The 27461-nt window shown below is 38.8% G+C and overlaps 6 protein-coding genes across 16 annotated transcripts; 4 read left to right on the top strand and 2 right to left on the bottom strand.

Annotated features, from left to right (window-relative positions):
• Positions 1-549: 549 nt before the first annotated feature.
• Positions 550-2450, top strand: Gnpnat (glucosamine 6-phosphate N-acetyltransferase). Its single transcript, XM_071779605.1, has 5 exons — positions 550-750; positions 1034-1154; positions 1371-1433; positions 1508-1635; positions 1706-2450. Exons 1-5 carry the CDS (start codon positions 733-735, stop codon positions 1946-1948), a joined length of 573 nt encoding a protein of 190 aa, XP_071635706.1. The 5' UTR covers positions 550-732; the 3' UTR covers positions 1949-2450.
• On the bottom strand, positions 1597-7834 carry Yata (N-terminal kinase-like protein yata). Of its 7 annotated transcripts, none has more exons than XM_071779599.1 (12): positions 6754-7601; positions 6443-6589; positions 6231-6365; positions 5919-6130; positions 5672-5762; positions 5108-5590; positions 4639-4860; positions 4126-4378; positions 3845-4015; positions 3449-3729; positions 2630-2977; positions 1597-2027 (listed from the first exon to the last, which is right to left on the bottom strand). In XM_071779599.1, exons 1-11 carry the CDS (start codon positions 6865-6867, stop codon positions 2639-2641), a joined length of 2448 nt encoding a protein of 815 aa, XP_071635700.1. In that variant the 5' UTR covers positions 6868-7601; the 3' UTR covers positions 1597-2027; positions 2630-2638. The 7 variants fall into 7 exon arrangements, with proteins under 7 accessions (XP_071635700.1, XP_071635699.1, XP_071635701.1 ...); XM_071779598.1 differs by lacking the exon at positions 1597-2027 and adding an exon at positions 7609-7834 and having other exon boundaries at positions 2556-2977; positions 6754-6967; XM_071779600.1 differs by lacking the exon at positions 1597-2027 and having other exon boundaries at positions 2556-2977; positions 6754-6967; positions 7064-7601.
• Positions 7835-9348: 1514 nt separating this feature from the next.
• On the top strand, positions 9349-10593 carry LOC139813827 (putative OPA3-like protein CG13603). The gene is made up of 2 exons (XM_071779604.1): positions 9349-9674; positions 9769-10593. Exons 1-2 carry the CDS (start codon positions 9533-9535, stop codon positions 10275-10277), a joined length of 651 nt encoding a protein of 216 aa, XP_071635705.1. The 5' UTR covers positions 9349-9532; the 3' UTR covers positions 10278-10593.
• A 327-nt stretch (positions 10594-10920) lies between these two features.
• LOC139813641 (GPI ethanolamine phosphate transferase 1) lies at positions 10921-15162 on the top strand. Its single transcript, XM_071779241.1, has 8 exons — positions 10921-11395; positions 11610-11830; positions 11903-12125; positions 12213-12495; positions 12778-13225; positions 13362-13698; positions 13927-14311; positions 14507-15162. The coding sequence occupies exons 1-8, from the start codon at positions 11100-11102 to the stop codon at positions 14927-14929; spliced, it is 2616 nt and encodes an 871-aa protein (XP_071635342.1). The 5' UTR covers positions 10921-11099; the 3' UTR covers positions 14930-15162.
• A 164-nt stretch (positions 15163-15326) lies between these two features.
• Positions 15327-18095, bottom strand: Sf3b2 (splicing factor 3B subunit 2). 4 transcript variants are annotated; one of them, XM_071779245.1, is made up of 4 exons: positions 17916-18095; positions 17692-17826; positions 15573-17613; positions 15327-15477 (listed from the first exon to the last, which is right to left on the bottom strand). In XM_071779245.1, the coding sequence occupies exons 3-4, from the start codon at positions 17610-17612 to the stop codon at positions 15409-15411; spliced, it is 2109 nt and encodes a 702-aa protein (XP_071635346.1). In that variant the 5' UTR covers position 17613; positions 17692-17826; positions 17916-18095; the 3' UTR covers positions 15327-15408. The 4 variants fall into 4 exon arrangements, with proteins under 4 accessions (XP_071635346.1, XP_071635347.1, XP_071635344.1 ...); XM_071779246.1 differs by having other exon boundaries at positions 17779-17826; XM_071779243.1 differs by lacking the exon at positions 17692-17826 and having other exon boundaries at positions 17852-18095.
• Positions 18096-18698: 603 nt separating this feature from the next.
• Positions 18699-27199, top strand: Dpcoac (dephosphocoenzyme A carrier). Of its 2 annotated transcripts, none has more exons than XM_071779250.1 (6): positions 18699-18855; positions 23335-23586; positions 23917-24242; positions 24352-24617; positions 24935-25109; positions 25400-27199. In XM_071779250.1, the coding sequence occupies exons 2-6, from the start codon at positions 23434-23436 to the stop codon at positions 25533-25535; spliced, it is 1056 nt and encodes a 351-aa protein (XP_071635351.1). In that variant the 5' UTR covers positions 18699-18855; positions 23335-23433; the 3' UTR covers positions 25536-27199. The 2 variants fall into 2 exon arrangements, with proteins under 2 accessions (XP_071635351.1, XP_071635352.1); XM_071779251.1 differs by lacking the exon at positions 18699-18855 and adding an exon at positions 22201-22370.
• Positions 27200-27461: the final 262 nt, after the last annotated feature.

Below are 27461 nucleotides of genomic sequence, written 5' to 3'. Positions count from 1 at the left end.
GAAATAAAACGAATAAATCGTGAATCTAACGGAAGAGAACCAGAAAATCGTGAACATAACATGAAAGAGAACCCCAAAATCGTTGACATTACCACAAAGTAGTGGACATAGCACGGAAGAGAACCACAAACACATGCACATACCGACAGAATTCAGGTACGGCCAAAACACGGGCATGACCACTCTTATCTTTCTCTCTAGTTTCAAGCGTGTAATATTTAGAAGGAAAAAGGAAGCTGTAAACAGGTTTTCTTCTTTTGAGTTTCCGTTACTTCTCCTTTCTTCTTCTTCGTCTTGGTTTTCTTCTTTCTTTTCTTCTTCTTCTGTGGTTGGAGCTCTTGTGATTGATCGATAACGACGAACCTTCCATTAGAGAGAGAGAGAGAGAGAGAGAGAGAGAGAAGGCGAGTTCCTTTCTAGGATTCACCCCAGTAGCTACCGACGTTAGTTGCAGGTGACCATGACGGGTGGTTCTTCTTGTCATTCGCTACTTAACAGGTAAGAAGGGTGGGAATGGCCCTAAAAATCATGCGAATTACATCTACATTTCATTACGTTCTCGACGTGATGGGAAATTAGTACGTACTAACTCCGCTGTGCGCGCTGCGAGCGTTTCGGCACGTCAGTCATGATGGTCATGAACGGGTTGCGTTGTGTCAGGTGCGATCGGCGTTTGCACGGCGAGAGGTTGATAGGTGAACGTGCGGGCCGCGACGGAGTGTGTCGACAAACATGAGCAAAACGCAGCAGGTACATACAGCATCCATACGTTAGCGTTTTTCTCTCGCGGAACTGAGGTCTCGCGCGTAATAGGCAAACTGCTAATTTCCATCGTTTCTTAACAATTAAAAAAGCATATTTGGAAATATATTATAAAGAAAAAAAAATTTAGCCACGTTAACGTTGCTGAGAAAGAGCTGATAACGGAAGCGACGTCGTGCTGTCAATTTACGAAAAAAATATAAAGCCACGTAATGTCACGAAAAAAGAAAAAGAAATGTAATATGTCGCTTCCTCTGGTTTCATTGCACAGGAAAAGTCCGTCGAAGAGGACGAAATTAATCTCTTCAATCCCGCTATATTGGACAGATTGCCGATATCGCATGTTGCTGGGTTACTCATAAGACCGCTAAGAAGTACGGATTATGACAGAGGTAATCAAATGTCATACGACTCATATGTCATCATTACAGAGGGAGACAGAGTAAAAATAATTTGCTATAATCTTTTTTTTAATCACATATGTATCACTCAAACTCTTGTAAATATATTTTTGTATATGTTAATATTAATGTAATTAATAATATGTAGATTAATATGATATTCAACTCTTCTTTGCGAATAATTCAATTATTCATGAAATTTTGTAGGTTTCTTAGTCCTCCTGTCACAATTGACAGATGTTGGAAATGTCACCAAGGAACAATTCTTAAGTAAGTTTTAAGATCAGAGATTAAATTCTACCGAATAACGAAATTAAACTAATTATTCTTTATCCTATATTCAGATAGATTCTATAGCATGAAGACTGCCGGCGGTTACTACGTCGTCGTCATTGAGGATGTAAATTCTGGGAAAGTGATAGCATGCGCGTCATTAGTTGTGGAGCAGAAGTTTATTCATAATTGCAGTTTGGTATGTAATTCTCATGCGTGTTCTCTTCAACATATAGAGATGATATCCCATATGCATGTATCTTTTGTAGCGAGGACGCCTGGAAGACGTAGTGGTTAACAACAATTACAGAGGCAAATCATTGGGAAAATTAGTGGTGACGATTGTAGTGCAATTAGCGCGCTACTGCCACTGTTACAAATTATCTTTGGATTGCGTAGATCGTCTGGTGCCATTCTACGAGAACATAGGCTTCAAGCGGGAAACTAACAATGCCAATTATCTCAATATGCGCTTCCACAGTGAAAATGCCACTGAACAGTCTCATTTATAGTAATTGGCTTATCTACCGATGATCTTATCTATCGGTAATGGCAATCGGGTACTTATTCATGGTACAGCGTACATATGAACTGAAATATAACATTACATCCCTAGTTATATTAAAATTTAAAAGAACATTTGGATATAAATTGGACACAAATGGTCTTTTATTAAACAAAATGTTGGAAACGTTCGTATGTTCTCTCTATGAAGAAAATCTCATTATTTTACGAAAGAATTTAAGAAGAAATCAATATGCTTTTTTTTATTTATAAGAGAGAAAATTTATTACGTACTAACACTTGCGTAAATTAAAAGAAATTATTTTATATATCTTTTTTATCTATTAACATAAGTATCACATAACTAATGTGTACGTGCGCGCGCGCGCGTGTACCAATTTTTCGAAAAAATGGGTCCTACATGCGTATAAAATATACTGTCGCATTATATTATAGACTGTATAGGTTGTAAAAAAATAATAATTGTTAAATAAAATAATTTAACTTTTACTTAACATATGTATATTTTTTCATGCATATAATGTTAATAAATAATGTTGTAGAAAACGTTTTTGGATTAGCTTCTTTCTTACATTAGATAAGATTTACAGAAAATACTTTCATCATATTACTTGTAATATTTAATTTGCTTAATGTACAATAGAATGATTAACATACGGAGCATTTACTTGATTCGCTTAAATCTTCTTCGCAGCTGGACTGGCTCGTAATTTCACCGCTCGTTTCGCCTCCATCTGCCTTTGTCTGGCCAACTTGCGCTCTTCTCTCTTCCTTCTTGCTTCTTCGTATTTATTGTTTCCACTAGGAACGCCTACGCAGAAAAAAGGAATTTTTTTTGTAATGACTAATGAAATGAAATTTGTATGTACATGTATGTGCTTAGAAATCAAGTCAGATATACTTGGTTGCTCTAAGGGCTCTAAGGGAACATCTTCGAGAGACTGAAACTCCGAATCTTCCCATCCTACTTCGGAAGAATCGTTTTTGTCTTGAACACCTTGGGTTGTTTCTTCTTCCTGTAAAACACCACAAATGTTCTATACGTTGCTGATAACGATATCAAAATATATGACCATCCGGACAACTGAATTATCTCGTTATCTATTCGCGTATCCATATGTGTACATATATAGGTTGTTCCAAAATTCGTATGACAAAAATTTGTATGGCAACGTCATTTTTACTATTATGTAATATTTAATATTGAACATTTAATCTAAGCATCATATAACAAAATTATATATTTTTGACTCGCTCTTTCATTTCCTTTAATGCCTTAATTTAAATGCTATTGATATATTGAAATATTTTTATTAGATAAAAAAGAACTCGAGATTGGCCGAAAAATTCCGCTGTTATAGATTTAGAACTTGCGGCCGTACGCTCGTACCCTTCATATCACTCGCATTAACATATCAGGTTAGATAGGATATCCGAGAAGAACCTTGACTTAACAGACAAATATAATAAAACGCCAAGTGACAAACCGGTTCTTCCTCAAGGCTGGTCCACTGTTCATTAGCCTTAGGGGAATGGCCGGACGGTGATATACTACTGGCTGGATTCAATGGCATCGATGGTGTAGTGGTGGATTGCTGCTCCATGTCCCCCCAATTATCGGCGTCCCAGCAATCCCAATCGCAATCGGAATTTGTATTTTGAGTGTTTTGCGTATCGTGCTCGTGATCGGGATCGAGGGAAGTCATGCTTGTCGCGCTGCTCGTCGTGGCAGTAGTGCTAGCGCTGCTCTGGGAGCTGCTGGCTTGTTCTAAAACAATTAAAGAAACTATCACTAATATATCTATATGCTACTAAATAAATTACTTCGGAGTGAAAAAATGTCCATAGACATGAAAGTGCTGGTAAAGAGAATTTATACTAACCTAAGGAAGCGGGTTTATTTAACAAGATCCTAGATGTGCTATGAGCATTTGATGATTTTGGCGTATCTGACTGGCTGCGATAGAATTTCGCCGTAACTGCTGTAACGGCCCATCCGGCCCATGTCGCCGCGGCATTGCTGAGACTGGGTGTTGCAGTATTCACATCCGCCTCTACAAACATTTTAGTGACATTAGATTTCAGTATCTTCTATCGAAGTTTCCTCAAAGAATAGCTGTAAAATATCTAATTATGAAATACTAGTGCTATATGCAGTGCTCACCCATTGATTCGCGAAGACCGGGATCTTCAGAGACCGTCTCAAGCTTTGATAAAAAACCTCGGATGATACGGAATGCATTGTCTCGTACACCTTTGTCCACGTCCGTGGTAAGTGGACATAGAGCCGGTAAAATGCGATTTGCGACCTCCTGTAGCAGGAAATATTGCTGCGTTGCGGCCAGAGCCAGTATACTCGCAATTCTGGCTGGCGGAAAAGAATCGCGAGTTCCACGGATAAACGCGCCAATCAATACCTAAAATTACATTTATTAATTGATTCAATAATATTTCATGAATGTATTATATAAATTATATTATTTTATTAATTTTAAATTGTTTTATTGTTCTTTATATGAATATGGGACTAAAATAGTGTGACATTTAAAAAATATATAAAAGGTCTATCCCCCCTGATCAATAAGAAGACTCTAAAAGAAGAGTAATCTAAAAAAAGAAATATGGAAGTAGATATATATTTAAAAAATATTAAGTTGGTTAAGCAGAAAAGGCTAACCTTCTGCCTTATCTGAGGATGAAGATGTTGAGCAATTTTTCCAAGGCAAACTGTGGTATTTGTGCGAATACCGCCTTGCTCGTCTTTCGACTGAAGTTTTGCAAAGTATCTTAAAGTCTCGACATTAAGATTATTATAATCTAACTTTGGTGCTAAATGTACGACCGATCTTATCGTTTCTTCCCTGATTGCCGGGTTTGTGTCGAGGAAGCCCCTTGCTACCTGCAAAGAATATATATTTAACATATATTAAAATAACATTATATTATTATTATAGAGAGATATTATGGTGAAAGTAATTAATTTGTATTATTGTAAAAAATTATTGATTTATAAATGCAACAAAAATTCAAAATTAAATATATTTACTAAAAACTTTATAAAATCGTTAGAGATATGAAATTGCCATACTATTTTCATTATAATATAAACAATTGATAAAGTCTAATAGCATCCAATAAAGCTTTACCTGGGGAAAAATAGCTTCGTTAACGGTGGCCGATTGCAAGTGATCGACGAATCGGTCCAATTGTTGCAGCAATCGTAATCTCGTCGCTCTGTCGTTCGATGCGAATAACTTAACAACACAGGGCACCACGCGACGCTGATACTCAGCGTCAGGTAACTGAGAACCCAGCTGCAATAACGGTGGTAACACAGCGCTTCCGGCGTCTCCGAATTCGAAAGCGGCTAATAATTGCGGCAAGATCTTGTACCTGCCGACACCTTCGGGAAACGAATCCAATTGTGCCGCTAATTGCGAGAAGAATCGTCCTTTCTCGCCCCTTTCCTTCATCTGGATCTCCTCCAGGAACAAAAGAGCGTCAACAAGATTGTTCTTAAAAAAGCCGCCGTTACTGCGACAACGCGCTATCACGTCCGCGGGATTTGGTCTTCCTTCTGGATTAGTCCCTACTAGCTCTCGATACACTGTTATTATTTGCTTCGGAATCTTCAAAAATAAAGGGTGTTTATGTGCATTACGAAATTACGATTTGACAGAAAGACAGCATAAAACAAGCAGAAAACTTACTTGACCTGTGACCTTAAGTTGCGAAGTATTATTAAATATGCCATTGTACGTTTCCCAAATCAGACAGCCAAGTCCCCACATGTCAACGGAGCTATTTTTTAATCATTTATCAGTTTCATATATTGCTAATATTAAATCCAAATATTTGTAAACTCCTCCCGCTATATGGTATCGTCTCTATTGCATCTGTTACGTCTACGATTATATTGCTAAGTTTGAATAAAATTAATATACTAATATCATTTACCATTTAGTCGCGGGTTTTGCCCATTCCTTAGCCTCTGGCGGTTGATACACTTGGAAAGTAGAAGGCAAAAAATTGTACGATGCATCCACAGCTGTCATGTATTCAACTCCACCGAGTTTCCATTCGCCGCTCTCTTCGTTAACGAACACTGTCCACAGATTGACATTATTATGCCGTAAATTCCCGTCGTTATTTAAGAAGTTAAGTGCCCTCTGCCATCAAATTGAACACGTATTACAGATCTCTCTCTCTCTCTCTTTCTGTTGCTTAAAAATCTCTTATGTTGACGTACGATGTTTCATTTATACATACCGTAATTTGAAATATGCCCCAGGAGAAGTACAATTCCTTCTTAGACTCATTCTCGGAATTGCATTTTTGCATTTCAATTAAGTGATTATACAACGGCTCCACGCGCTCTGTGGCTAAGTAAACCATTTTGTCAGTCTGGAGTAACGAAACACAGATTACGTCTTTATGCAAAGAGCCATTGCACCGCCACTGCAAGTCAATACAACTCATACCTCGAGACTGTCAAGATACGCAAGTATACTCGGATGTCTAAGCGTCTTGAGTCTTTTCACAGCCGCGCGGGCAATGTCCAGCTGCTTCTCTCCTCCGTTTTTAACGTCAAAGACGAAAACCGAAACATCCTCGCCCGTCGTGGTGCCCTGCGGAAGATCTTGCAAGGATAAAAATAATATTTTTTTTCACCAATAAGTTGGAAAGATAGAAGAACTTTTGCCACCGCTGATCAATTGGTTGTAATAAATTAGTGAAATAAATAAAATACGGTGTACTTTGGTGCTGCTATTCCTGCAGCTAATCGAATTACCTTTCTCTTAGCCCTGTGTATTGTCCAAATACTCTTGGTCTCCAAACCTGGGATAGGCTCCCCGATGTCGTACGGGAAATCCTTGGCGGGATCTCTCGAGAAGAAGGACCACATTGTGGGGCTATATACTTCTATCCGTACATACAGACCGCGCTCAACCCAGGCTCAACCCTCAATGTGACGTATCATTGGCACTGACAGCGGCGCGTCAGAACTGTAAAAGTATTAAAAGTCACTGCGCTGCAAACGTACATACAGACACTTGGTGGAAAAATAATCAATTCGTGACGTGGCTCTATTGTACAATAACCTCGTTCTCTATCATTCAAACAAGTTCAAATTATAATTCCACGCAAACGCGAGGTGGAGGTTAAGTGGCGAGGAAAAAAAAACTAATGAACCCGAATGAGTTTTTCGTCTAAAGGAACGAGGAATTGGAATCGCGTCACCCAGGGAACGCTACGTGCGATCGTATATATCTCTCTCGTAGCGCGTTGCGTTTCGTCACTGTCCGAAGTAAATTCTCGTCTAACGAGATAACGGAAGGAAAAATCGATCTGACGAAAAAGACGAGCACATCACTTTGCTTGATCTGTCAAGAAATGCCCCTTGGATGTTAATTTTTTTTTTTTTATCGTTACGTTAATATCTTTTCACGTGCAAACGTGATATTTTATCTGTGCTTATTCGCGCGCGGATGAAGGATGAACGGGCTTTCCCTGGCCTTATCCAGTCGATCTGTTATCAAGCTTATATTCGCTCGATTACACCGGGAAGAAAACGCCGGGAAAACGAGGGAACTCCGGAAAGCAGATGATCTTATTCGGTTATCCCCGAAGTGTTGGAGAGTCGCACCTCGAGCTCGCACGGCGCGAACACGCGGCACGTCATTATGACGTGGGGGTCGTGGGGTTAAATCCGTCGACCGAGTCCCGCTCGGTCTTAGGACGCGCGATATTCGCAGATCGTCGCAGACCCGTCTTTTTCCAGTCGTTTATTCTCGCCGCGCGCTCGAAACGAGAAACGAGTCGTATCATCGATAGTGGAGGTGGAGAACGAGACAAGAGAGAGGGGGAGAGGGGGAATCGAGAGAGGGCGAGAGGGGAAAAACGTAGCAACGGCTGACGGCGTCGAAATAAACGGCGAAATATCGATCCCCCTTTCGGGACAATCGGATCCCGATGACCCCCGGGTGACCCCACCGTCCACGCGGTGTTTTCCAGCCCCCGCGGGCTGGTTGGTTGCCCCTATATATGTTACTCCTCTCTGTGAATATATATTGGAGCAAGAGACGCGTGTCCGTCTCGTATTCCAAGGCTGCGTTCCGCAGTTCGATTTATAAGTTTACGTCACGTTAGCGTGGAGAGGGAGGAAAAGAAATTTCCTTCGCTTTTTCCTTACTCTTAAAAGAGAGATGTGCGTTATTCTTTCTTTCTGATTTAATTATTTTCTCTCCAATTCTTTAATTTAATTATTACTTTCTGCACCTCGTACTTTAATCACATCTGTGCGTATTGTTATTATAATAAGAGTTATTTATTCTTTTTTCTTCTAATGTGGAGTAAAAAAAAATAATATACTCAGAGGCCTAGTTTACATCGATCTCTTGATACGCGTATCAAATAGTATATTTCAACTGGTCAGCCAATAATCAAACTAATTTATTAGTTTTTTACTATTTAATACGCGTGATCGATGTAAACTCGGGGCACGGATTCTCTATCGACAAACGTATGCGTAAACTCTGCTCTAACAGAAAAGCTGCAAGCTTATTGGCTAAAAACTGTGCGATAGCCAATCACGTTGCAGCCTTTCTCTTAGAGCAGAGTTTGCGCATACGTAAAGTGCAACTCAACTACGTCGTTTCGCTCGGTAACCGCACATGGTTTGCATCCGTGCTAATGGTTCGTGTCCGAACTAGCCAGCTGGAGGGGATATTCTGGCCGCGGCGGCCGCGCTCGGCAAGCTTCGAGCGAGAAGAGAAGGACAGACAATTCTCAATTCCCAATTCCCAATTCCCAATTCTTAATTCCCAATTCCCAATTCCCAATTCCCAATTCCCAATTCTCAATTCTCAATTCCCAATTCCCAATTCCCAATTCCCAATTCCCAATTCCCGATTCCCAATTCCCAAGTCTCTGTCCCAATTCCCAATTCATTCCCGATTCCCAATTCCCAATTCCCAATTCTTAATTCCCAATTCCCAATTCCCAATTCCCAATTCCCAATTCTCAATTCCCAATTCTCAATTCCCAATTCCCAATTCTTAATTCCCAATTCCCAATTCCCAATTCTCAATTCCCAATTCTCAATTCCCAATTCCCAATTTCCAATTCCCAATTCTCAATTCTCAATTCTCAATTCCCAATTCTCAATTCCCAATTCTCAATTCTCAATGCTCCTGTTCTTTTCAGCTAAACTTTTTGCACTTTGAAGAGAAAAAAAGAAAAGATATTTCTTTGTTTGATTGATTCTCATGTTTCCTTATTTCTTTCGGCGCGAAACACCGCGTATGAGATCTCGATTTGGGCAAATTTTCATGAATCAGTTAATTTCCGGCCGCTCGACAGCGACGTGAGCGACGTTGCTTTCTCTGTCTCTCACCGCCATTGGCTGATCCACCTGCATCCTCGCGGTTTCGTACATACATACTCCTCGTAGCGATCTGTTATCGTTCGCGAAGATCTACGGCGATGGTGGAGTTCGCGCTCGACCTGGCAGGTATCTGCTGATGGAGAAAAATATGCTTTGCAACGATTAGACCAGATGAGACGACACAATGGCGATCGGTGTATTTCCAGCCCTCAAATTGGGCGTGCTGTTTGTCAAACAGATCAGTAAACCTCTAGCCAAGTTTATTGTCAATCAGGCAAAGAGTCATCCTATTTTCAGAACTTATTTCATCATACCGCCCGCTCAGTGTGAGTGTACTTTTTATCATTTTCACGCGATATATCAAAGTTTATTATTCGTACAATTGTAACATGTGATTGTCATTGTTTTGCATATTTACAGTTTATCATTGGGCAGAAGTAAAAGGGAAGATGTATGTCATGAACCTCGGTAAGCCTACGAAGGTCGCCAAGTTGAACGAAGCTATGGCGATTGATTTGGGCGCCAGTCTGATTAGCGAGTTCATTATCTTCAGCGTGGCTGGGGCATGTGTGATACTGGAGTACAACAGGCAAGTCGTGAAAGAGGCGAAGAGAGAGGAGGTCCGTCAGACACAACTACAGAAGTTCACGGACGACATTCAAATGTTGCATAACACTACGTTGCAACAGGAAGCACAGATCAATTATCTCCTGAGCGCGGTCAACGAGTTAGCGAGGCACACGAAGCACAAGTTACCCGAGCCAGTTTCGTGGCAAGTGAATAATAACAATAATAAGGAAGACGACCCGAAAAAAAATCCTAATAAAAATAGCAAAAACTCAACGGAAGCAAACACGGACGGCACGTCGTTGATAGCGCGTGCTATAGTGTATTATAACAATGAATTGAAAGGAGATAAGCTGAGCTAAGCGACGTTTTATACTTCTCTTTGAGACGTATGTAACTTAAAGATACCTTGAAGATATTACAGATGTTGCAAACTGGTGCTGGGATTAAAACAAGATACATTCGCAACACGGGAATGTACGTAACAAAATTTTGTTCCGCATTGCGCGTCGCAATCCACGTTTGGATTGCGAATTAACTTGTGCTAGTCCCGAGCAAGGCTTTAGATACTTATTTCTTCTGTAAAAATGCATTATTCTGTCATGTATCTAGCTAATTTTTAAATAAATGTAGATATGGGTGATAAATAAAATTTACACAGAAAGATTTGTACTATAATCTTTAGCTTTTTCCATATTGCATTATTTCGTTATTTATTTTTACATAATTAATGTGTGTATATTATTACACGAAATAGTGATAATTATTCAAATAAAATTAAGACTTGGAATATTTGTAAATTGTAGATATTTAAATATTTTAATACATTTTTTATTAAAATTAAAAAGCGACGTCGATAATTTACCGATGGCCGACTATATTTTTAATTTTTGTATGCATATCAACAGTTGATAAGTTATCAACGGTAAAGTTACGAGCGTCCGATTTTTGTATTGTATAATATACATATATATGTCATAGTTTCAATAATTCACCTCTTATACATAGAAAAGGAAAGATAAAGACATGAGGTGTACAAAGCACGATGAAATACAAATCTAATATTTTTATTCGATATTCCAAATCGATTTATACATTTCTGACGTGGTGTTACTGGCATTGCATACTGTGTTGTGTGTTGAAGCTCGTCCGTCTCAATCCTGCAAGTTTTAAAACTATTAAAGATGTTTATGAATAGGAAAAGGTTATCAGATACCACGGATTGTGAATCGTCCGATCCGGGAAAGTGCAAGGAACAATGGGTTGAAGCGGGCAAAAATTATTTATTTGTTTTATGGGGGTTAACTATGCATTTAATTCTGTTGTGGGGTGTGTTGGACGTTAACTTTCATTCGCCTATTATTAGAGGACTGCCAGTTGTACCGGCGCCCAGTGGACCACCGGCCAAAAGACTGTTGCTTTTCGTGGCAGACGGCCTGAGGTTTCAGACGTTCATAGAAAACCCACCACCTTATCTCAGGTATTTTACAAAATTTGGTTTCATTATTCAAGGACAATGATGCATAATTAATAACATTATCGATCAGTTTAGTTTTATTGATGTTAATTCTATATTTAATAAAAAGCTTAGCGAATTTTAATCTTGATATTAATAAGAATATTGTGGTAATTTATTGAATTTTTATTTACTTATTTTGTATATTTTTTTAAACAAAATAAATCCTTGCTTTTAGGGATGCAATGAAGAATAGGGGTGTTTGGGGAATATCTCACACAAGAGTGCCTACAGAATCAAGGCCAGGGCACGTCGCACTCGCCGCAGGCTTGTACGAGGATCCTAGTGCCATCTTCAAGGGATGGCAGGAGAATCCGGTGGACTTCGATTCTGTCTTCAATCAAAGCCGTGCAACTTGGGCTTGGGGCAGTCCAGATATAATACCGATATTTACAAAAGGTATTCCAGAAAGAAGCGGCAGCATTGATTTTCGTTGCTTCTCACGCTTATTTTGAAATTTCGAAAAGATAGGTAGCACACAAAATGTCCATGGACGGAGTTATCCATCTGCGTGGCAGGATTTCGATGCAAACAGTAATCAGACGACAAGACTGGACTCCTGGGTGTTTGACGCTTATTTAGAATGGCTGCAATCTTCAGTAGCCGAGACGGTGAAAAATCAGAACGGAATCATCCTGTTCTTTCATCTGCTCGGATGTGATACTCTAGGACATGCTAAAAAACCACATTCCAGGTATACGAGATTTGTTTTAGATCGTTATGTGTATAGCTGTTTTCTAAGTATTAAGATTTATTAGTAAAAAGAAAATCTTGAGATCAGAGAGTATACGGAAAATATGAACTACGTCGATCAGAGGATTAAAGAGGCTGTGAACGTGACAGAACACTTTTTTGGGAAGGACACCGCTTATGTATTCACATCGGACCACGGAATGACCGATTGGGGATCTCATGGAAGCGGTTTGCCAACCGAGACTGAAACACCTTTAATCGTTTGGGGAGCAGGAATAAAATCAACTGGCTTTCGTCAAGATGTTGAACAAGCGAGTATAACTCCCTTGATAGCATCTCTAATAGGAATTCCTATCCCTACAAATAATGAAGTAAGTGTTTATGTAACATATTTCGTGTGCAAGAAATATATGTGATATTCAATATGTAAAGAAATATATAGAACATTTTAGTTTATTTTTATTGTTATTTTATATATTTGTTTAATTACTTGTATAATTAAAAAGTTTTATTTGTATGAAATTTGTATAATTAAAAGTAAAACATAAGAGATTTTAATAGAATGAACTACACAGTTTAAAACAATTTTAATATTATTTAATATACATATGTATATATTGTATAAAATATCTACTCTTGAAATACTTTTTTAGGGTGCACTACCGTGGCAGTATTTTGATATAAATTATCACGAATACCTCGCACGTTCTTTACTCAGTAACGTGAAACAGCTTGCGCATCAAGTAACCGGAAATCGTGCGGTAAATTGTGAAAATATGGACCACGTCGATTGGCGAGAGACACAGATAAAAGAAAAAATTCGTAAAGCCGAACAACATCTCAGTAGAAGAAATGTGATGGCAGCAATTCGAGTTGGTCATGAAGCAATTAGTTTCAGCAAGGAAGCTTTGTCGTATTTCAGGCAATATGAACGAACACGATTTTTAATATGTTTATCGATAATGTGGCTTGGCTGGATAATAATGTTATTCATGAAAATAAGTGGAGTAGTAAAGCGTGAATATGTGCGAACTTCTCTACTGCGATTAATGAACGTCGGATTTGCAAGTCTATTGATAATAACGCTGATTAGACATATAAGTGAGTAATCACTTCTGAATGAAATGTATTAAGTTAATGCAAACGATATTGTAGCTCTTGCAATAATTTCTATGTCAAATCACTGATTTCACTTGAAAAACGGACATTTCATTCGTGCGTTAATCTTTGCTTACAGTGTCCAATTGCAGCAACTGGAGATTACCGTACTATGCGTCCTTTGCCATAATATCTGCATGGCTTGCCGTTAATACTATAATGACATCGATGCCTGTATTTTCAGAAAGGAGCACATCGGATCTATGCATAGACATTGGAGGCACGCTGGTACTACTAGTGTTACTATTTGTTGGATTAACATATAGATTTGCTTTCAGCATAGGAATATTATTACTCATGTTGATACGGGCAGCAAAGTCAGAAGATGTACCAGCTTCTGTGATTTGGACGTCGTTAGCACTGTGCCTGTTTCCGTTACTGCCTGTCGTGGAGCCAGAACCACGTGTTTATATTGTGTAAGTCTACCTCTCAAATGGTGATCAAGTCAGACACTCAAAATTATTTTAATTAAAAAAGGAATATCAATCAGATTCCCCTACAAAAAATTTCCCCTTTTCTCTTTCTAATTGGTGATATTGAAAAAGGCTATAATGAATAAGACAGGAATTTTGTATAAGAATTTAATTCTTATACGTCTTTGATTTTTTATCTTGATGACCTAACATTTTCCTTATCGATTTCAGGATAATTGGCGTGTGTGTCGTAGCAATAGGGATAGTGATTATCCATGAGCTGTCACGAAGTCAGAAAATAATGGAAATTCTACGTTTAGTCATTACAAGTCTTGTATATATAGAGATTATTGATGGTCGACATTGGATGTCATGGATTATCTTGCTGACCACGCCATTATGCATTTGGTATTATCCAATAGAGACTAAGAAAAGAATACTGGGCATAATGCTCGGATTTTTCTGCCCTCTTACGTTATTGTCGGCATCTTACGAGTCGCTCTTCTTCGTGACTCTTACAATCAACCTAGTGTGTTGGTTGGAAGTTACTTCAACTACCTCAAGGAGCTTAAGAGAACGAAAGATCACAGAAGACTTGATCAAGGCGGCGTTTTTTGTATCCTTTTATCATCTTTTGAAAAGAAATCTTAAACGCCATAAGATTTTCTGTTAAGAATGACTGATATTTACACTTGGATTAATTAAACATAATTAAGTCAGAGAAAAATAGAGCGTTAACGAAGTAATTTTGTAACACTTTTCATACAATAGACAACTATTACTTATATATATCCTTAACATCTTTTTATAGATGTTATATGTATTATTGTGCTTCTTTGGCACGGGAAACATGGCGAGCATCAGTTCATTCGATCCGTCCTGGACGCGCCACTTTGTCACCGTTTTCTCCCCATTTCTAATGACATCTTTGATACTCCTGAAACTTAGCATTCCTTTGATATTAGTGGGATGCGCGAGCTATTCTTTAGAATCGGAAGAGTGTAAAAAGCCTATCTCTTTAGCTGTTCTCTTTTTAGGCGATTGTTTATCACTGCCTTTGATGTATTGTGTCACGCCGTATGGCAGTTGGCTCGACATCGGTAGCGCTATCAGTAAATTCGTTATTACTATCTCTCTACCTTGTCTCTTTGTATTGTTGCGATGTCTTTCGCGTCCGCTTATGAAAGTGGGTTTTGGAGTCGGCCTACTATCTCAAAAGAAGCATATCGTGTAGATTTTTTTTATATAATTATAAAAGTGCATTTAATTAATAACTGTTTCGAAACATCTGTCTATCTATATATGTGTTTGTTATTGTCATTACATTGAAATATGTGTTTTAACTAAAGAATTGAACAAATACATCTCTGTGTGTGTGGATATTTATATATTCGACTGAAGTCTACATTCTCTTATGTAATGTGTTTGTATTACATAAAAATAGATAATTATATTTATTGGAAAATATATGCACGTGTTCGTATTATTATTATTAATTTATCATTTTTATACACAGTTGATTCGACTTTTCTATTAATCACTCATACCACGTGTAAATATGAAATATAAAAGGTAAATATAAAAAGTAAAATTTTTAAAAGGTATAACCATCTCATTGTTAAAATGATATATTAAGCCTAATTTTTTTATTCTCTATGTCAAACAATTTAATTCCTATAATACAGTACATATACGTGGAGAGAAATAATACATTTAAAATTTGAACTCTTTATACTTCTTAGATGTCTTTGTATCCTGGATCTGCTGGCGTTTGCGTTTGCTCTGCAACAGAAATAGAAACGATATAACTCAAGATTGACGTAATAAAAAAATAATTTAATTCTAGTTAAGAATGAAATCTATTTATATATATGTACCTTCTGCCGTTGTACATGGTCTACCACCATGTCCGATACATCTTCTCTTTGATTTGCTTGTCGGGACCTCATTGTCTCCTCGTATCTGGTCGCCATTGCCTCGGAGTCAAGGTCCAACTCGCTAGGATCCAGGGTCAATTCCACCGCGCCGTCCTTCTCCGCTCGTGCGTCGCTCGCGCTGCCGCTGATGGCACCGCGACGCGCGGCAATCACGGACGGTGGCGCTTGGCCACCTGCCGCACCTGTCATGTCGTACACGTGGGTGCTACCCATCATACTGGCACCTAGACCTTCCGTGCGTCGCTCCTGCAGCACCGTGTAGAGCGCGGGAGTGTCACCGCCTTCCATCTCGCTCTCAATCTTCTTCTTCCTCAGCTCGATGGTCTCCGGAGTCTCCAAGCCCGCCGGGATCGACGTGATGCCGCTCGGCGTGATCAGGCCCTCGGCGCCAGGCGTGACCAGTCCGCTAGCGTCGCCGTCTTCCTTTCCTTCGCCCTCGCCACCTTCGCCGCCCTCCTCACCGTCCTCGTCCTCCTCCTCGTCGCCTGACGACTCCGACTCGGGCTCGCCCCACATCCCCCGGTCTATTTCCTCGTCCATCGCGTCCGCGCCGGAAGTGCGCGATATGCCGAATACATCACCATACAGCGGCCGTCCCGTTTCGTCTACCGGTGGCTTTCCCCATCCACCCGCGTGATAGCCGAACGCGCAACCCTCTGGAATAGGTGCGTTCAGGCCGGGTATTTTGAGATTTGGATAACTCGGCGGCGGGCCGTAACGCTGCATAGCGATGAGCCAAGGTGGCGGTACTTTCTGGCAATTCGGTCCCACAGGCATCCCCAAAGCTGTACGCAGTTCGTCCGACAATTCTCCCGGCTTCTTCTCCTTCAGGCGCGTCTCGAATTCCTTGCCCTCGTAATAGAGATCGCCGTGGATCGTCATGCGCGGTTTCGTCTGCCACTTGAAGAACGCGTCGTGCAACTTCTGATAGTCGATGTCGATCTTGCCCAGTTTGGGCCGCGCTCGCTCCCGCATCTTCGCCTTCAGCGTACGCGTGTCGTCGCGCTCCTGCAAGCTCGCCCTCATTTCCGTGATGCCGGTGCGCTTTATGAAGTCTGGTAGATCGAAGGGCGGTTTCTCTATACCGCGTTTTCCCTGAAGATACTTACGCTTGAAGCACCAATGCCTCGGTACTGGAACCGTGTTTCGGTGAGCCTTCAATTGCACAAGCAGCTTTGGATCTCGCGCGGTAACGTCGTGCATCTCCACGACATCCGGACGACCTACCAGCTGCTTCAATTCCGCCACGCTCAGCCGCGTCAGTCTTTTGAGTTTACGCTTGGACAGACGCGGCGCCCCGTTCTCCCCGGTGCCCTGTTGCTGCTGTTGCTGATTCGCCTCGTCGTCAAAGTCGTCCAACAACGGCACCTTACTCGGAATGCCGGTGCCGGCGGTTTGTATATTTGTTACCGGCGGATACTGGCCGATAGGCTCGCCCTTATCAGCCGCATCGTTCGGACTCGGTTCCGGCTCCACCAGCTTAAACGCCTCGAAGACTCGAACAAATTGGCGGTACATAGGCTCCAAGTCATTTATGCTTGGGATCTCCTGTACATACTCTATCTCTGGCATAGCTTCCTTAGTCTTGGCCTCCTCCACACCATCCTTCTTCTGTTCGGAATCCTTCTTCTCCGCATTGTGCCTCTTCCTCTTTGACTTCTTCTTCTTTTTTATTTTGCTCGATTTGGATTCCATTTTCTCCGCAGTCGGTTCCGGTCCCATTATGACATCCTCTATCTGAGGAACGTCCTCGCCGTCGTCCTTCGGTGATTTATTCACAGAAACAACGGTGTCGTTCGGATCACCGCCCACTTCTTTAGCTCTCTCCGTTTTAAATGCCAGAGCTTGCTCCAAAGCGGCCGGTAGTTTGACAGGGCCGCCTTCTCCATCCCCGACTCCGTTGTCAACATTCTGATTTTGCAATTCCGACGGCGGATCCACCTTCAAGCTCAAGAGGCTCGGCAGAGTCTTGGTGTCCATACTGAAACGAAGATCGTGCTTAGGATAACATTCAACTATAACCAAAAGAGAGACGGACTAGAGACAGAAGTATGTTTACAGTTTGAACAGTAACAGTTTACTAGTTTAAGACTTTGTCCTGTGTTTAAGAGAGAAGAGTTTTAGTGGGTGCAAGCCCCACACATACCCCGGGTGGCCGGCCCCCGGGAATACGCAAGGTATTTCTCCTATTCCTCTGAGGAAAAAAAAACACAGTTTACCTGTTAGTGTAAACCTAGAAGACGTGAGATAGGCGAGACATGACGTTTAAATATATCCTCGTACCTGCAACTGTGTCCAGCAGATGTATGACAAATGCGTGTACGTACGTCAATACATCCGTAGTCCTTATTAATCCTTACTTTTCACTAAACATTAAATAAAACTCGAATCCCGGCAATTTACTACTTTTACACGACCCGTAAACGGACACAAATCACGAACGACACGAACCATACTGATTGTAGGGTTGGAAACTCCATTGTAAAGCAATAAAGTTCGCGTCACACGGATTGGGATTGAAATTTGACCAATCAGAGCAAAGTTTACCAAACTTGATATTAGGGGGCCTAACGGTTGTTGAAACGAGAGGTAAAAATTACAAAAGTGAGGAAATTCACTAGAGTATCTAATGATTTCATTGGTTGAAATCTAGTAAATCTGTGTTTACTTTTATAATTTTCACCTCGTTTCTCAAGAACCATAAACGACGCCCCCAGTTTTTTTGTATTATAATAAATTAAATTTCAATCCAATCTCAATCCCAATCCAATTCAATTTGAGCGATAATTAATTATTATATTCTTTAATTATTATATTCCTTATTTTCCCTTAAAATATGTTATTTCAGATTATTTCACCGGTTGAATGGAATTTTGAGGCCAGCTGAAACTAAATTAAAAATCATTTTTAATTTAAAATCGAACTATAAAAAAAGAAGAAAAACTACAAGGTCGAATTATGAATACCGCTTTATGTTTTCCCGGAGAGATACGTGATGGTCGGAGCCTAGAGATGGCGCGCAGAGTCTACACCTTTTTCAAAAGGGATATCATTAATGCACATTATCGTATATATAATTCAGTTTATTCAGTATCAAATATTCTGTGGTGCGAGACGGGCCGCAGTCCGTGGCAGTCCGTAAATCGTCGCGGATGTGGGTGCGTGTCAAGGAGATTCGGACCAGAGTACTGTCATCTGGAGCACAGACGTCACAGACGACGAGGTTGGTTAGCTTATTTGCGTCGTAGAAAATGCCGATCGTTGAGGAAGACGCGGATTATTACGTTTGACTTTTTTTCCTCTTCTCTATCTTTTTCTCTCTCTTTCTCCCTCTCTTTCTCGCTCTCGCTGCTACGTGCTCCGACAATCGTCGCGGCGACACTCCGGCCTCCGGCTTTTTCGAAGCAAAATGGAAGATGCGACGTTGTTTTCGATATAATTAAGCGCGTTAAGTGAATCAATCATGACGCGTCTCGCCGGGCCGAATTCGCGTCTGATTCACGGCTCTACTAATTCGCGCTCGACACCTGTCCCCGCGATAGATCAGCGGTGACGATCTACGCAACTCGATTTAAATAAAATATGCGCTTCCGGCACGTTCGTCGGGTATACGTGTAAACGTATACACTTGTTCTACGTCGCTACTTCGGCGCACTTTGCTCGGCGATTTCTCGGCCACCCGGGCCGTCCCTTCCGGAATCGCGGCATAAATATAGAAATAAATTTTATCAAAACATCCATACGCGTCAACGCGGTGCACTTGGCCCTCAGGAAGACCCTTGCACCGACATCTTGACCGACTGGCGATTTGCCTTGGCGAACTACACGAGAGTCCAAAGGTCCGAAAGAGTGGGCACGTCCTTTAAATGTCGTCATTTAGGTCGTTAGTGTTCTTTTATTATCTCCTAATAAGTACTCTAATTATGTTCATTTAACTTACTTTTTATCCTTTTCTGGTTTGGAGAATTAGAAAAAGATAAAGAGTAAGTTTTAAACCGAGATTATAGAGTTAATCCATATTTGTAGAAATGGACACAAGTGTATTACGTGCATGTAAGCGCAGTTATTTGGCGATAAAAATGTAAGGGAAAGTTAATTTAAAATGTTGACTTAAAATGATTATTGCTAACGCAGCGATGACGTCGAGATATTCAATCCATTCAACGCGGTTATTTTTAGCGTTTTCGGGATGGTTCGGGAAAATATTTTTCTAATATAAAATATTCGTTAACAAAACTCCAGGTTTGACGCTGAAATCGATGAACAATCTGCCGACAATCGTTAAGTTTTATATCAATGAGGGATATATCGTATTTTCGTTCTTATAATGATACGAAATGAATTAAGGCTGCATTCCGATATTCACTCTGTCAGTACTGAAAATATTTTTCTGTATTTTACGTCACGTGTACTATAGATTTTCAGTACTGACAGTAAATGCAGCCTAATGGAATGTATTTTACATTCCACGCGGTTATTATTTAATCCTGTTAAATATTAATCGCGTGGGATGTAATAGATAAATGCAGTCTAATGAAACCGAACTGTCGCTCAGTCATTTAGTCGTTAGTGTGCGCTTCCGTTCTTCTTTTATTACCTTAATAGACGTGATTAAGTTTTTCTTGATAAAAACGTGAGATTCTCGAGAAAACTGAATTAAGATAAATATTAATGGCGCAGCGTGACACTGATCTTCAATCCTTCAATGTAGAGTTATTTTTAGAGTTTGATCCGCGGGAAACGTTTCTTTAATGAAATACGGGACATTAATGGAGCTCCAAGTTCATATAAAAATCAATAGAAATTTATCGAGAATCATTAGTTTTATATATTAGTTTTTTTTCTAATAAAGCTGTATATATTTTTATACAATATTAATTAACACTAGAACTATCAGAGGGGTCAAAATAATCCGTTTGATACTTTTTAATAATTTATTACTCATTTTTAAAACAGCTTAATTTCTAAAATTGTCTGACTCCTATTGAAATTACATAGATAATCAATTTTATTAATTTGTATTTTCTTTTTTTTTTCTTTCTAAGATTTCTTCGGTAGAAATAAGTAGATTATTATGTAGATTAATCTCTGGTAGTTCTAGTGTCAATATTATATAAAAGTTTTGTGTGTTAACAAAAGATATATCATCCTTATAATGCAAAACGATTAATAAATCTAAATCTCTCGTTAATAAACTTTTGGTCACGGATCAATAATCGTGGTGTTTTTTTAGTCGCGCGCGGATTGAAATGTTACATTTTTGTTTGCGGTCCCCGCCGACAGCTTTAATCTCGCACGCGCCTTACGCGTTGTCGCAATTCGTTTCCCACGTGCTCCAGCAGTGCGATCAATCCGTTTTTCATTACGCTGTCCGTTCCGTGTCTTCGTTCGCAAACAGATTTTCAAGCGTCATGCGTCGATAACAGGCGCGTTACGCGTTACATAATATCCTCGCATTTTCACGTTGCGCGTTGCGTATCGTAGCGTTTTACGGTGAATCGCAGTCAGTCCGATGAGTCCGAGAATTGGACTTGATTCTCGTCGACTGGCGTCTCTCATCCGAGAAAATACCTGGAGCTCCGAACCGCGGAATTCGCAGGAAGAATCCAATGTTTACCATGAGTTTCCTCAGAGTACTTTTTATCGTACATGTCGTTTGTTAATAAAATTACTGAGAAAAGGAGATAAGTATCGCGCTCGGAGCTATTCTAAAATTCAATTTTTGGAAGTTTGGGAGGTCCCGTCCACTTTTATCTTTGCGTCTTAAAATTTCAGATGCTCGCCGAACTCATTCTGATGAAATGGCGAAAAAATCGCAGCGTTCGTTTCCGAGTGCAATCCGAATGCAATGTCAGAAATTCCAGAGGATCCTAAAAATACTCCAAGGTCCCGATCCGTTTTTATCAAACGACCAAACAGATAATTTGCTCTTCGCGTCGCGCAGATTTTCTAAGCTCTATCAACGAGCTTCCTTTGCGAAAGGATCTCGGAAAGAATATTCGCTCCTTTTCGGAGTTAAATATACAGCAGTTTATTTCGATGCGTGTTATCTTGATGCGTGACGTTCGAGAGATGACTATGCATAAATGCAGCTATCTGTTACTGCAATGTATTATATCTTCTCGTGAATGCGCGATGATTATCATGCTGTGACGCGTGACAGAAACGCGTGCACTCAAGAGAGAGAGATAAGATTTCTAGTAGTCGAAGACTATGGAAACTTTCTTGGAAATTGAAAAAAAACTGTAATTGTTTGATAACTTGTCTCGAAAAAAAGTTGGACAAAAATAATATTGGATATTTTTCAACTATTGTTTCAAATTCTGCTTAGTATCCTGAAAAAGATTAGTTTTTTCCGATTTATGTACAGAAATTTTACCGTCTGCTTCCGCAATGTGCGATACAAATTTTTTTTATCGGTGAAAATTATTTGCTCTGCGAAAGTTTTACGTCTCGATAAAAATGAACGTGTCGGCAGCATGAAACAGAAAGTGAAACGGTTATTTCTCTATTTTGTGTCAGCAACCTTTGTGTATCTTATCTGTTTTTTTTTTATTTTTTACCACAGAGAATGTTTTATCTCTCCGAAAAATAGTCGAGATAATCTTGCTCCACTAAAATCTCTCGCAGAACTCTAATTGGCAAATCGATAAGACGATACTTGCGAGATATTTTTGGTCCATCATATATAGATGCAAAGAACGATTATCTAATTTGCATCGTATACGTACGTGCCTCGTAAGCAGGAATATCTATCTATATATATGCGAGTTGTCACGTAAGAACTATATTAACCTTGCTGTTTTGCATTACGTATTTTATAAATTTGCATAGTTGATAGTGAGAAACTACAATACTTAGGGAGAAAAAAAAATGCAAGTGCAACCGGAGATAATTCTTATCGTGTCACAAGCATATATTTTCTCTCTTAATCGTTATTTGTTGTATAAATTAGTCTCCATTTTTATGTTTAAAACATTTCAACAAATGATAACGTTATGAAAAAGATAAAAACACTCATTCTATTTGCCCGTTAACGTAACAAATTTTGTCAGCTTTCCACAACTTCAAATGTGAAATGTAGAATGTAAAAATATTTCCGCGCGAGTGTCATCGTTTTATTGCATACGCGTGCGAGAATTATTTTCTTTGAATTTATTTAGAGCTTTCTGTATTTGTATAATAGGAACCTTATAGCTTGTACTTTGATCTCATTGACGATTACCTAACTATAAGCATACGATAATATTAAATTTAAGCTTTCAGTCTGTTTCTTATAGGAGCCGTGCAATTCTTATCTTCTTTCATTATTAGAACACAGTTTAATCATTCTCCCTTCAAATTCCATTTTCTTTATCAATATCCTATTTTCTAAATTTCTTCCGTTTTTCATGATAATAAACTGTCAAAATAATATTATAGAGCTATCGTGGATTGCTTCAGAAACTTACAAGTGAATGATTAATTCCGGAATTATAAGGATTTTAAAAAGATAGATAAGACATTTTTTATCTATCTTTTTAAAATTCTTATAATTCCGAAATTAATCATTCACTTGTAAGTTGTAAGTTATTGAAAACTATAAATTTCTAATATCCTCGTTTTTAAGCTTTTCTATAATGTATGATTTAAACGTTCAGATCATGAGACTCTAAAATTTGTTTTTTTTCTACTAAATTTCATAAAACGAATATGTTTACAGTGTTATCTTGTGTCGGCCCGTGTACGTCAGCGATACGAAAAAGAAGACGGCGATCTGTATGAGAGTCCATCGGTAACGGAACAGCAGGGTGTGCCAGAGATGAGCGGGCACGCAACCCGTCCCAGAGAGGGTGGTCAAGCGGTTCTAGAACGTATTCAAGTGTCCGTGCTGCCGATTGCTGGGAAACACGCCACGTCGACATTGCCTGCTACATCGGCCCTGCCAATGGAGAGGCAAGATGTGGACGTTGCAGTAAGAAAATACATTCATCTCGCTGTATTTGTCAATATAAAACTCTAATATAATATCGGTGTACAGAATGAGATATGTCACAACTGTACAAATTATCAGTCCCATAAGTAACGCGAAAACCTTTCTTGTCAAAGACATTTTTATATTATTTAATGTAACATTTATGCACACTAACAATATAACGATATATGATAATTATATTCATTAACTATCTTTTATATATAATAAAAAATAACATTAATAAATATATTTATAACTATATATGATAAATATATTCATTAATTATGTTTTATATATAATAAAAAACAACATCACGTATGTACGTTACAGAGCAAACAGAAAAAATGCACCGGAAAGGAGATTTCGAATACGCAAAGGGTCTGGACGAGTCTGGTGTCCGGCGCGATAGCGGGAGCTTTTGCGAAGACCACGATAGCGCCGTTAGATCGTACAAAGATCAATTTTCAAATTTCGAAGCAGCCCTACTCGGCCAGGGCAGCGATAGGATTCTTAACTTCAGCGATGCGTACCGAAGGCCTTCTCAGCTTGTGGCGTGGAAACAGCGCTACCATGGTCAGGATAGTACCATATTCGGCGGTGCAATTCACTGCGCACGAACAGTGGAAAAGAATTCTGAGTATAAACGGCGCGGAAAGGTATCACATGAAAAATTCAAAAACATTTTTAGCAAACAAAGCAACTATTACGATTTAAACATGGATACTATGCGCAGATTTCACACCCGTGTTATATGAATATTTATAGAGAAAAACCATGGGCGAGCTTCCTGGCCGGCGCACTCGCGGGTGTGACATCGCAAACCATTACCTATCCGTTGGATCTGATGCGGGCGAGAATGGCGGTAACCCTGAAGACCGAGTACAAGACTCTGCGGCAGGCATTCTGGCGTATGTACAAAGAGGAGGGAATATTGGCGTACTACCGTGGCTTCACCGCCACGATCCTCGGTGTCATCCCGTACGCCGGTTGCAGCTTCTTCACGTACGACATGCTGAGAAACTTACTGACCGGTGAGTCGATTCCGTTCACACGATGAATCCTCTTGACGCCCGTCGACGGTGACGGTGCTTGTACTCACATACATACACACGTACATACACATAAAACATGCGAAAAAAAAGAAAAGAATCGAGGGTTATACGAATGAGAGTGGCTGTTGTATATGATCGTAAAGCAGGGTACCGATGGGGCACGTCGGGGGCACCCTGTTTCCCCTGATATTGGGACGGTACTAACTTTAATAGCGACGCGAGACAAGCCCGACCGGCGGCGTATTTCGAAGTGCTGCGTGCTTCATGTTCGATGATGGCTACGTGTCGATGAACAGTGTACACGGTGACTATTCCGGGATTCTCGACCTCGCTCATTTGCGGCGGCATCGCTGGAATGGTCGGTCAGACAAGCAGCTACCCACTGGACATTGTGCGGCGGAGAATGCAGACGTCAGCGATCAAGGGCCAGCATTATCACACGATCACGTCGACTGTCGTGAAAATTTACACGTAAGTATTTACGCATCATTTAAATTTAAAAATATAATAGTAGAGTATAGCAACTATCTAGAGTTATGAATAAATTATAAAATCGATTTAGAGACAGAGTTGAGAAAAAAGAAAATATATCTTTTAAATTTAAAGAAACATAAGATAGTTAGATATGTACATTTGATAATATTTACAGAAATTTATAAAAATCGATATATTTAATAATATATTTTGCTGTTTTCCCCAATAAATGTAATTTTATATTTATATAGAAGTATATTGATAAATTATCGTTGTGCATGTTACAGGGAAGAAGGAATAATGGCTTTTTACAAAGGCTTAAGCATGAATTGGGTAAAGGGTCCTATTGCCGTCGGAATCAGCTTTGCCACGCACGATACAATACGGGACACACTGAGGAAAGTTATTTGTGAAGATACATAGGGCTAATGGAACAAACATTTGAAGTTTGGGGTTATTACAGAATGATATCAGTCAATAATTATAATTATTAATTAATAATGATTGCTTGGCTGTTATCCAAATACACTTATATAATTATTATTATTCATAATTATATAAGTAATAATTATAAATATTAATCATTACATAATTTCATCATTTAATACAAATTATTTTAATGATGGATAAACGTGTCAGCGTATACCTTAAAACTGCGCTTGATAAAAAGAAAATGAAAACTCGTGCACAAAGCGTCATCGACGGCAAGAACATAAAATAATATTGCGGTAGATGCATTATTAACAACACAAGAAGAGTAGTTTGTTATTTTATGAGGGCATTTTGCCAAAAGCAACACAGGAAATCATTAGTACAAATTGTTAAATATTATGTACATATTGTTATTTCAAACATTATAGAAATCGTTGGAAAAGTTGGAGAAATGTAATATGTGTAGATGCATATACTGAAGAGATGTAACATGTGTAGATGCATACACCAAATCGTAATATAAGCATTGTGCATTGGTCCGATAATATGAAAGTATGATTTTTAGCTTTCTTAATTATTTTTGGATATGATTAAAGATGCGATTTATATAAAAATATAATTTTTCTTGCCTTAATTGTCTTATAAATTCTATGATAAAAGCGAACAAGCTGTGGTATAATTTGCGTTCAAAATCGTGTACATAATCGTGTATATGACATTTTTTACTTTGAAGATCAAAATACTCAAGAGAATGATAATTTTCTTAACCCTGTGTAAAGTATAGAAATATTGTACAGTTTATAAGATAAATTGCGCCTGAAATTGAAATATTCAGATTATATTTTATTCGATCATCATGCCTACAATGTAATTGATTTTAATTTTGATGCTACTATCCAGTTTTTTTTTTAAATAAAGACTGCAATCAATAGCGACAATAAAGTTTAGAACTTGAAACATCGTAAAAAGATTCGACATATTACATTGCTATATTATAATTAATTATTGACACAACAGCATCTATATTATAGTTTATCAGTAGTCTAGTTTCCACCGAAGTCTTCAATCCGATCCTGCTTCGGTTTAACTGTTTCCACTAGTTTCCAAATCTTGTGGATCGAAGCGGGAGCGTAGTCAATCACATTTCCAGTTCTACGCCGCACATGCGAATTAACGACTTCGGTGGAAACTAGACCAGTGTTAAAAAATGGATTTGTATATTTGCTTTATTTACATTTCAACATTTAACGACCGAATACTTTTAAATATCTTGTACATACTCTCAAATGCTGTGCCACATTTTATGTTGACAGTTGAAATGTAAAATTAATGCAATAGAACATAAAGAAGGGAATTGTTTTGTATCAGTCAAAAAGAGATCTTTTTATGGCCGATGCAGAGAAAGTCATTGTCTTCTTTATATTTTGCAATACTTTACGCTTAAACAGACTTATTAATAAACGCTATCTCTCTTTGATAATTCATATTCGTTTTCTAACGATCGGTTTTTTAAAATCCCCAGAATTAATGTAAATTACAACATACTACATTGTATAAAAAAATTATTTATTCTTAAAAATTTTGTAGCTTGTTTGCGATCATTTGTATTGGTTATATATAAAGTCATTTAGTAAATATACAAATTTTATACAGTGTACACGGATTCTTATTTCAGCCTAATTATATATTTTTATCTCTACAATCTTATTAAAAGTAGAAAAGTTTTTACTTTTTCAGATCACGCAGTATAGTATAATCTAGAAATCTAGATTTTGTAAAATTAAATATTTGATATGTAATCTATGCATAAATTATATAATTATTTTTAAGTAAATGGCATGATTGTACGATATAAATATAATCAAGTCATTTATCTAATAAAATAGAAGAGAACCGTCATCACACACAAATAATGTT

The sequence above is a fragment of the Temnothorax longispinosus genome, chromosome 5 (genome assembly GCF_030848805.1).
Source record: "Temnothorax longispinosus isolate EJ_2023e chromosome 5, Tlon_JGU_v1, whole genome shotgun sequence".
NCBI lineage: Eukaryota > Metazoa > Arthropoda > Insecta > Hymenoptera > Formicidae > Temnothorax > Temnothorax longispinosus.
The sequence above is the reverse complement of the archived record's forward strand: the minus strand, read 5'-3'. Positions and strand labels throughout refer to the sequence as shown.

Coding starts and splice junctions, on each gene's coding strand:
- Gnpnat (XM_071779605.1), top strand. Junction 1,434..1,507: donor CACCAAGGAACAATTCTTAA/GTAAGTTTTAAG, acceptor TCCTATATTCAG/ATAGATTCTATAGCATGAAG. Junction 1,636..1,705: donor TTATTCATAATTGCAGTTTG/GTATGTAATTCT, acceptor TATCTTTTGTAG/CGAGGACGCCTGGAAGACGT.
- LOC139813827 (XM_071779604.1), top strand. CDS start 9,533: ATGGCGATCGGTGTATTTCCAGCCCTCAAATTGGGCGTGCTGTTTGTC. Junction 9,675..9,768: donor CATCATACCGCCCGCTCAGT/GTGAGTGTACTT, acceptor GCATATTTACAG/TTTATCATTGGGCAGAAGTA.
- Dpcoac (XM_071779250.1), top strand. CDS start 23,434: ATGAGCGGGCACGCAACCCGTCCCAGAGAGGGTGGTCAAGCGGTTCTA. Junction 24,243..24,351: donor AGTATAAACGGCGCGGAAAG/GTATCACATGAA, acceptor GAATATTTATAG/AGAAAAACCATGGGCGAGCT. Junction 25,110..25,399: donor ACTGTCGTGAAAATTTACAC/GTAAGTATTTAC, acceptor TGCATGTTACAG/GGAAGAAGGAATAATGGCTT.
- Yata (XM_071779598.1), bottom strand. CDS start 6,867: ATGTGGTCCTTCTTCTCGAGAGATCCCGCCAAGGATTTCCCGTACGAC. Junction 4,016..4,125: donor CGGTCTTCGCGAATCAATGG/GTGAGCACTGCA, acceptor AAATGTTTGTAG/AGGCGGATGTGAATACTGCA. Junction 3,730..3,844: donor AAATAAACCCGCTTCCTTAG/GTTAGTATAAAT, acceptor TAATTGTTTTAG/AACAAGCCAGCAGCTCCCAG.
- Sf3b2 (XM_071779243.1), bottom strand. CDS start 17,612: ATGGACACCAAGACTCTGCCGAGCCTCTTGAGCTTGAAGGTGGATCCG. Junction 15,478..15,572: donor ACCATGTACAACGGCAGAAG/GTACATATATAT, acceptor TTTCTGTTGCAG/AGCAAACGCAAACGCCAGCA.
- LOC139813641 (XM_071779241.1), top strand. CDS start 11,100: ATGTTTATGAATAGGAAAAGGTTATCAGATACCACGGATTGTGAATCG. Junction 13,699..13,926: donor GAACCACGTGTTTATATTGT/GTAAGTCTACCT, acceptor TATCGATTTCAG/GATAATTGGCGTGTGTGTCG. Junction 14,312..14,506: donor TGATCAAGGCGGCGTTTTTT/GTATCCTTTTAT, acceptor ATCTTTTTATAG/ATGTTATATGTATTATTGTG.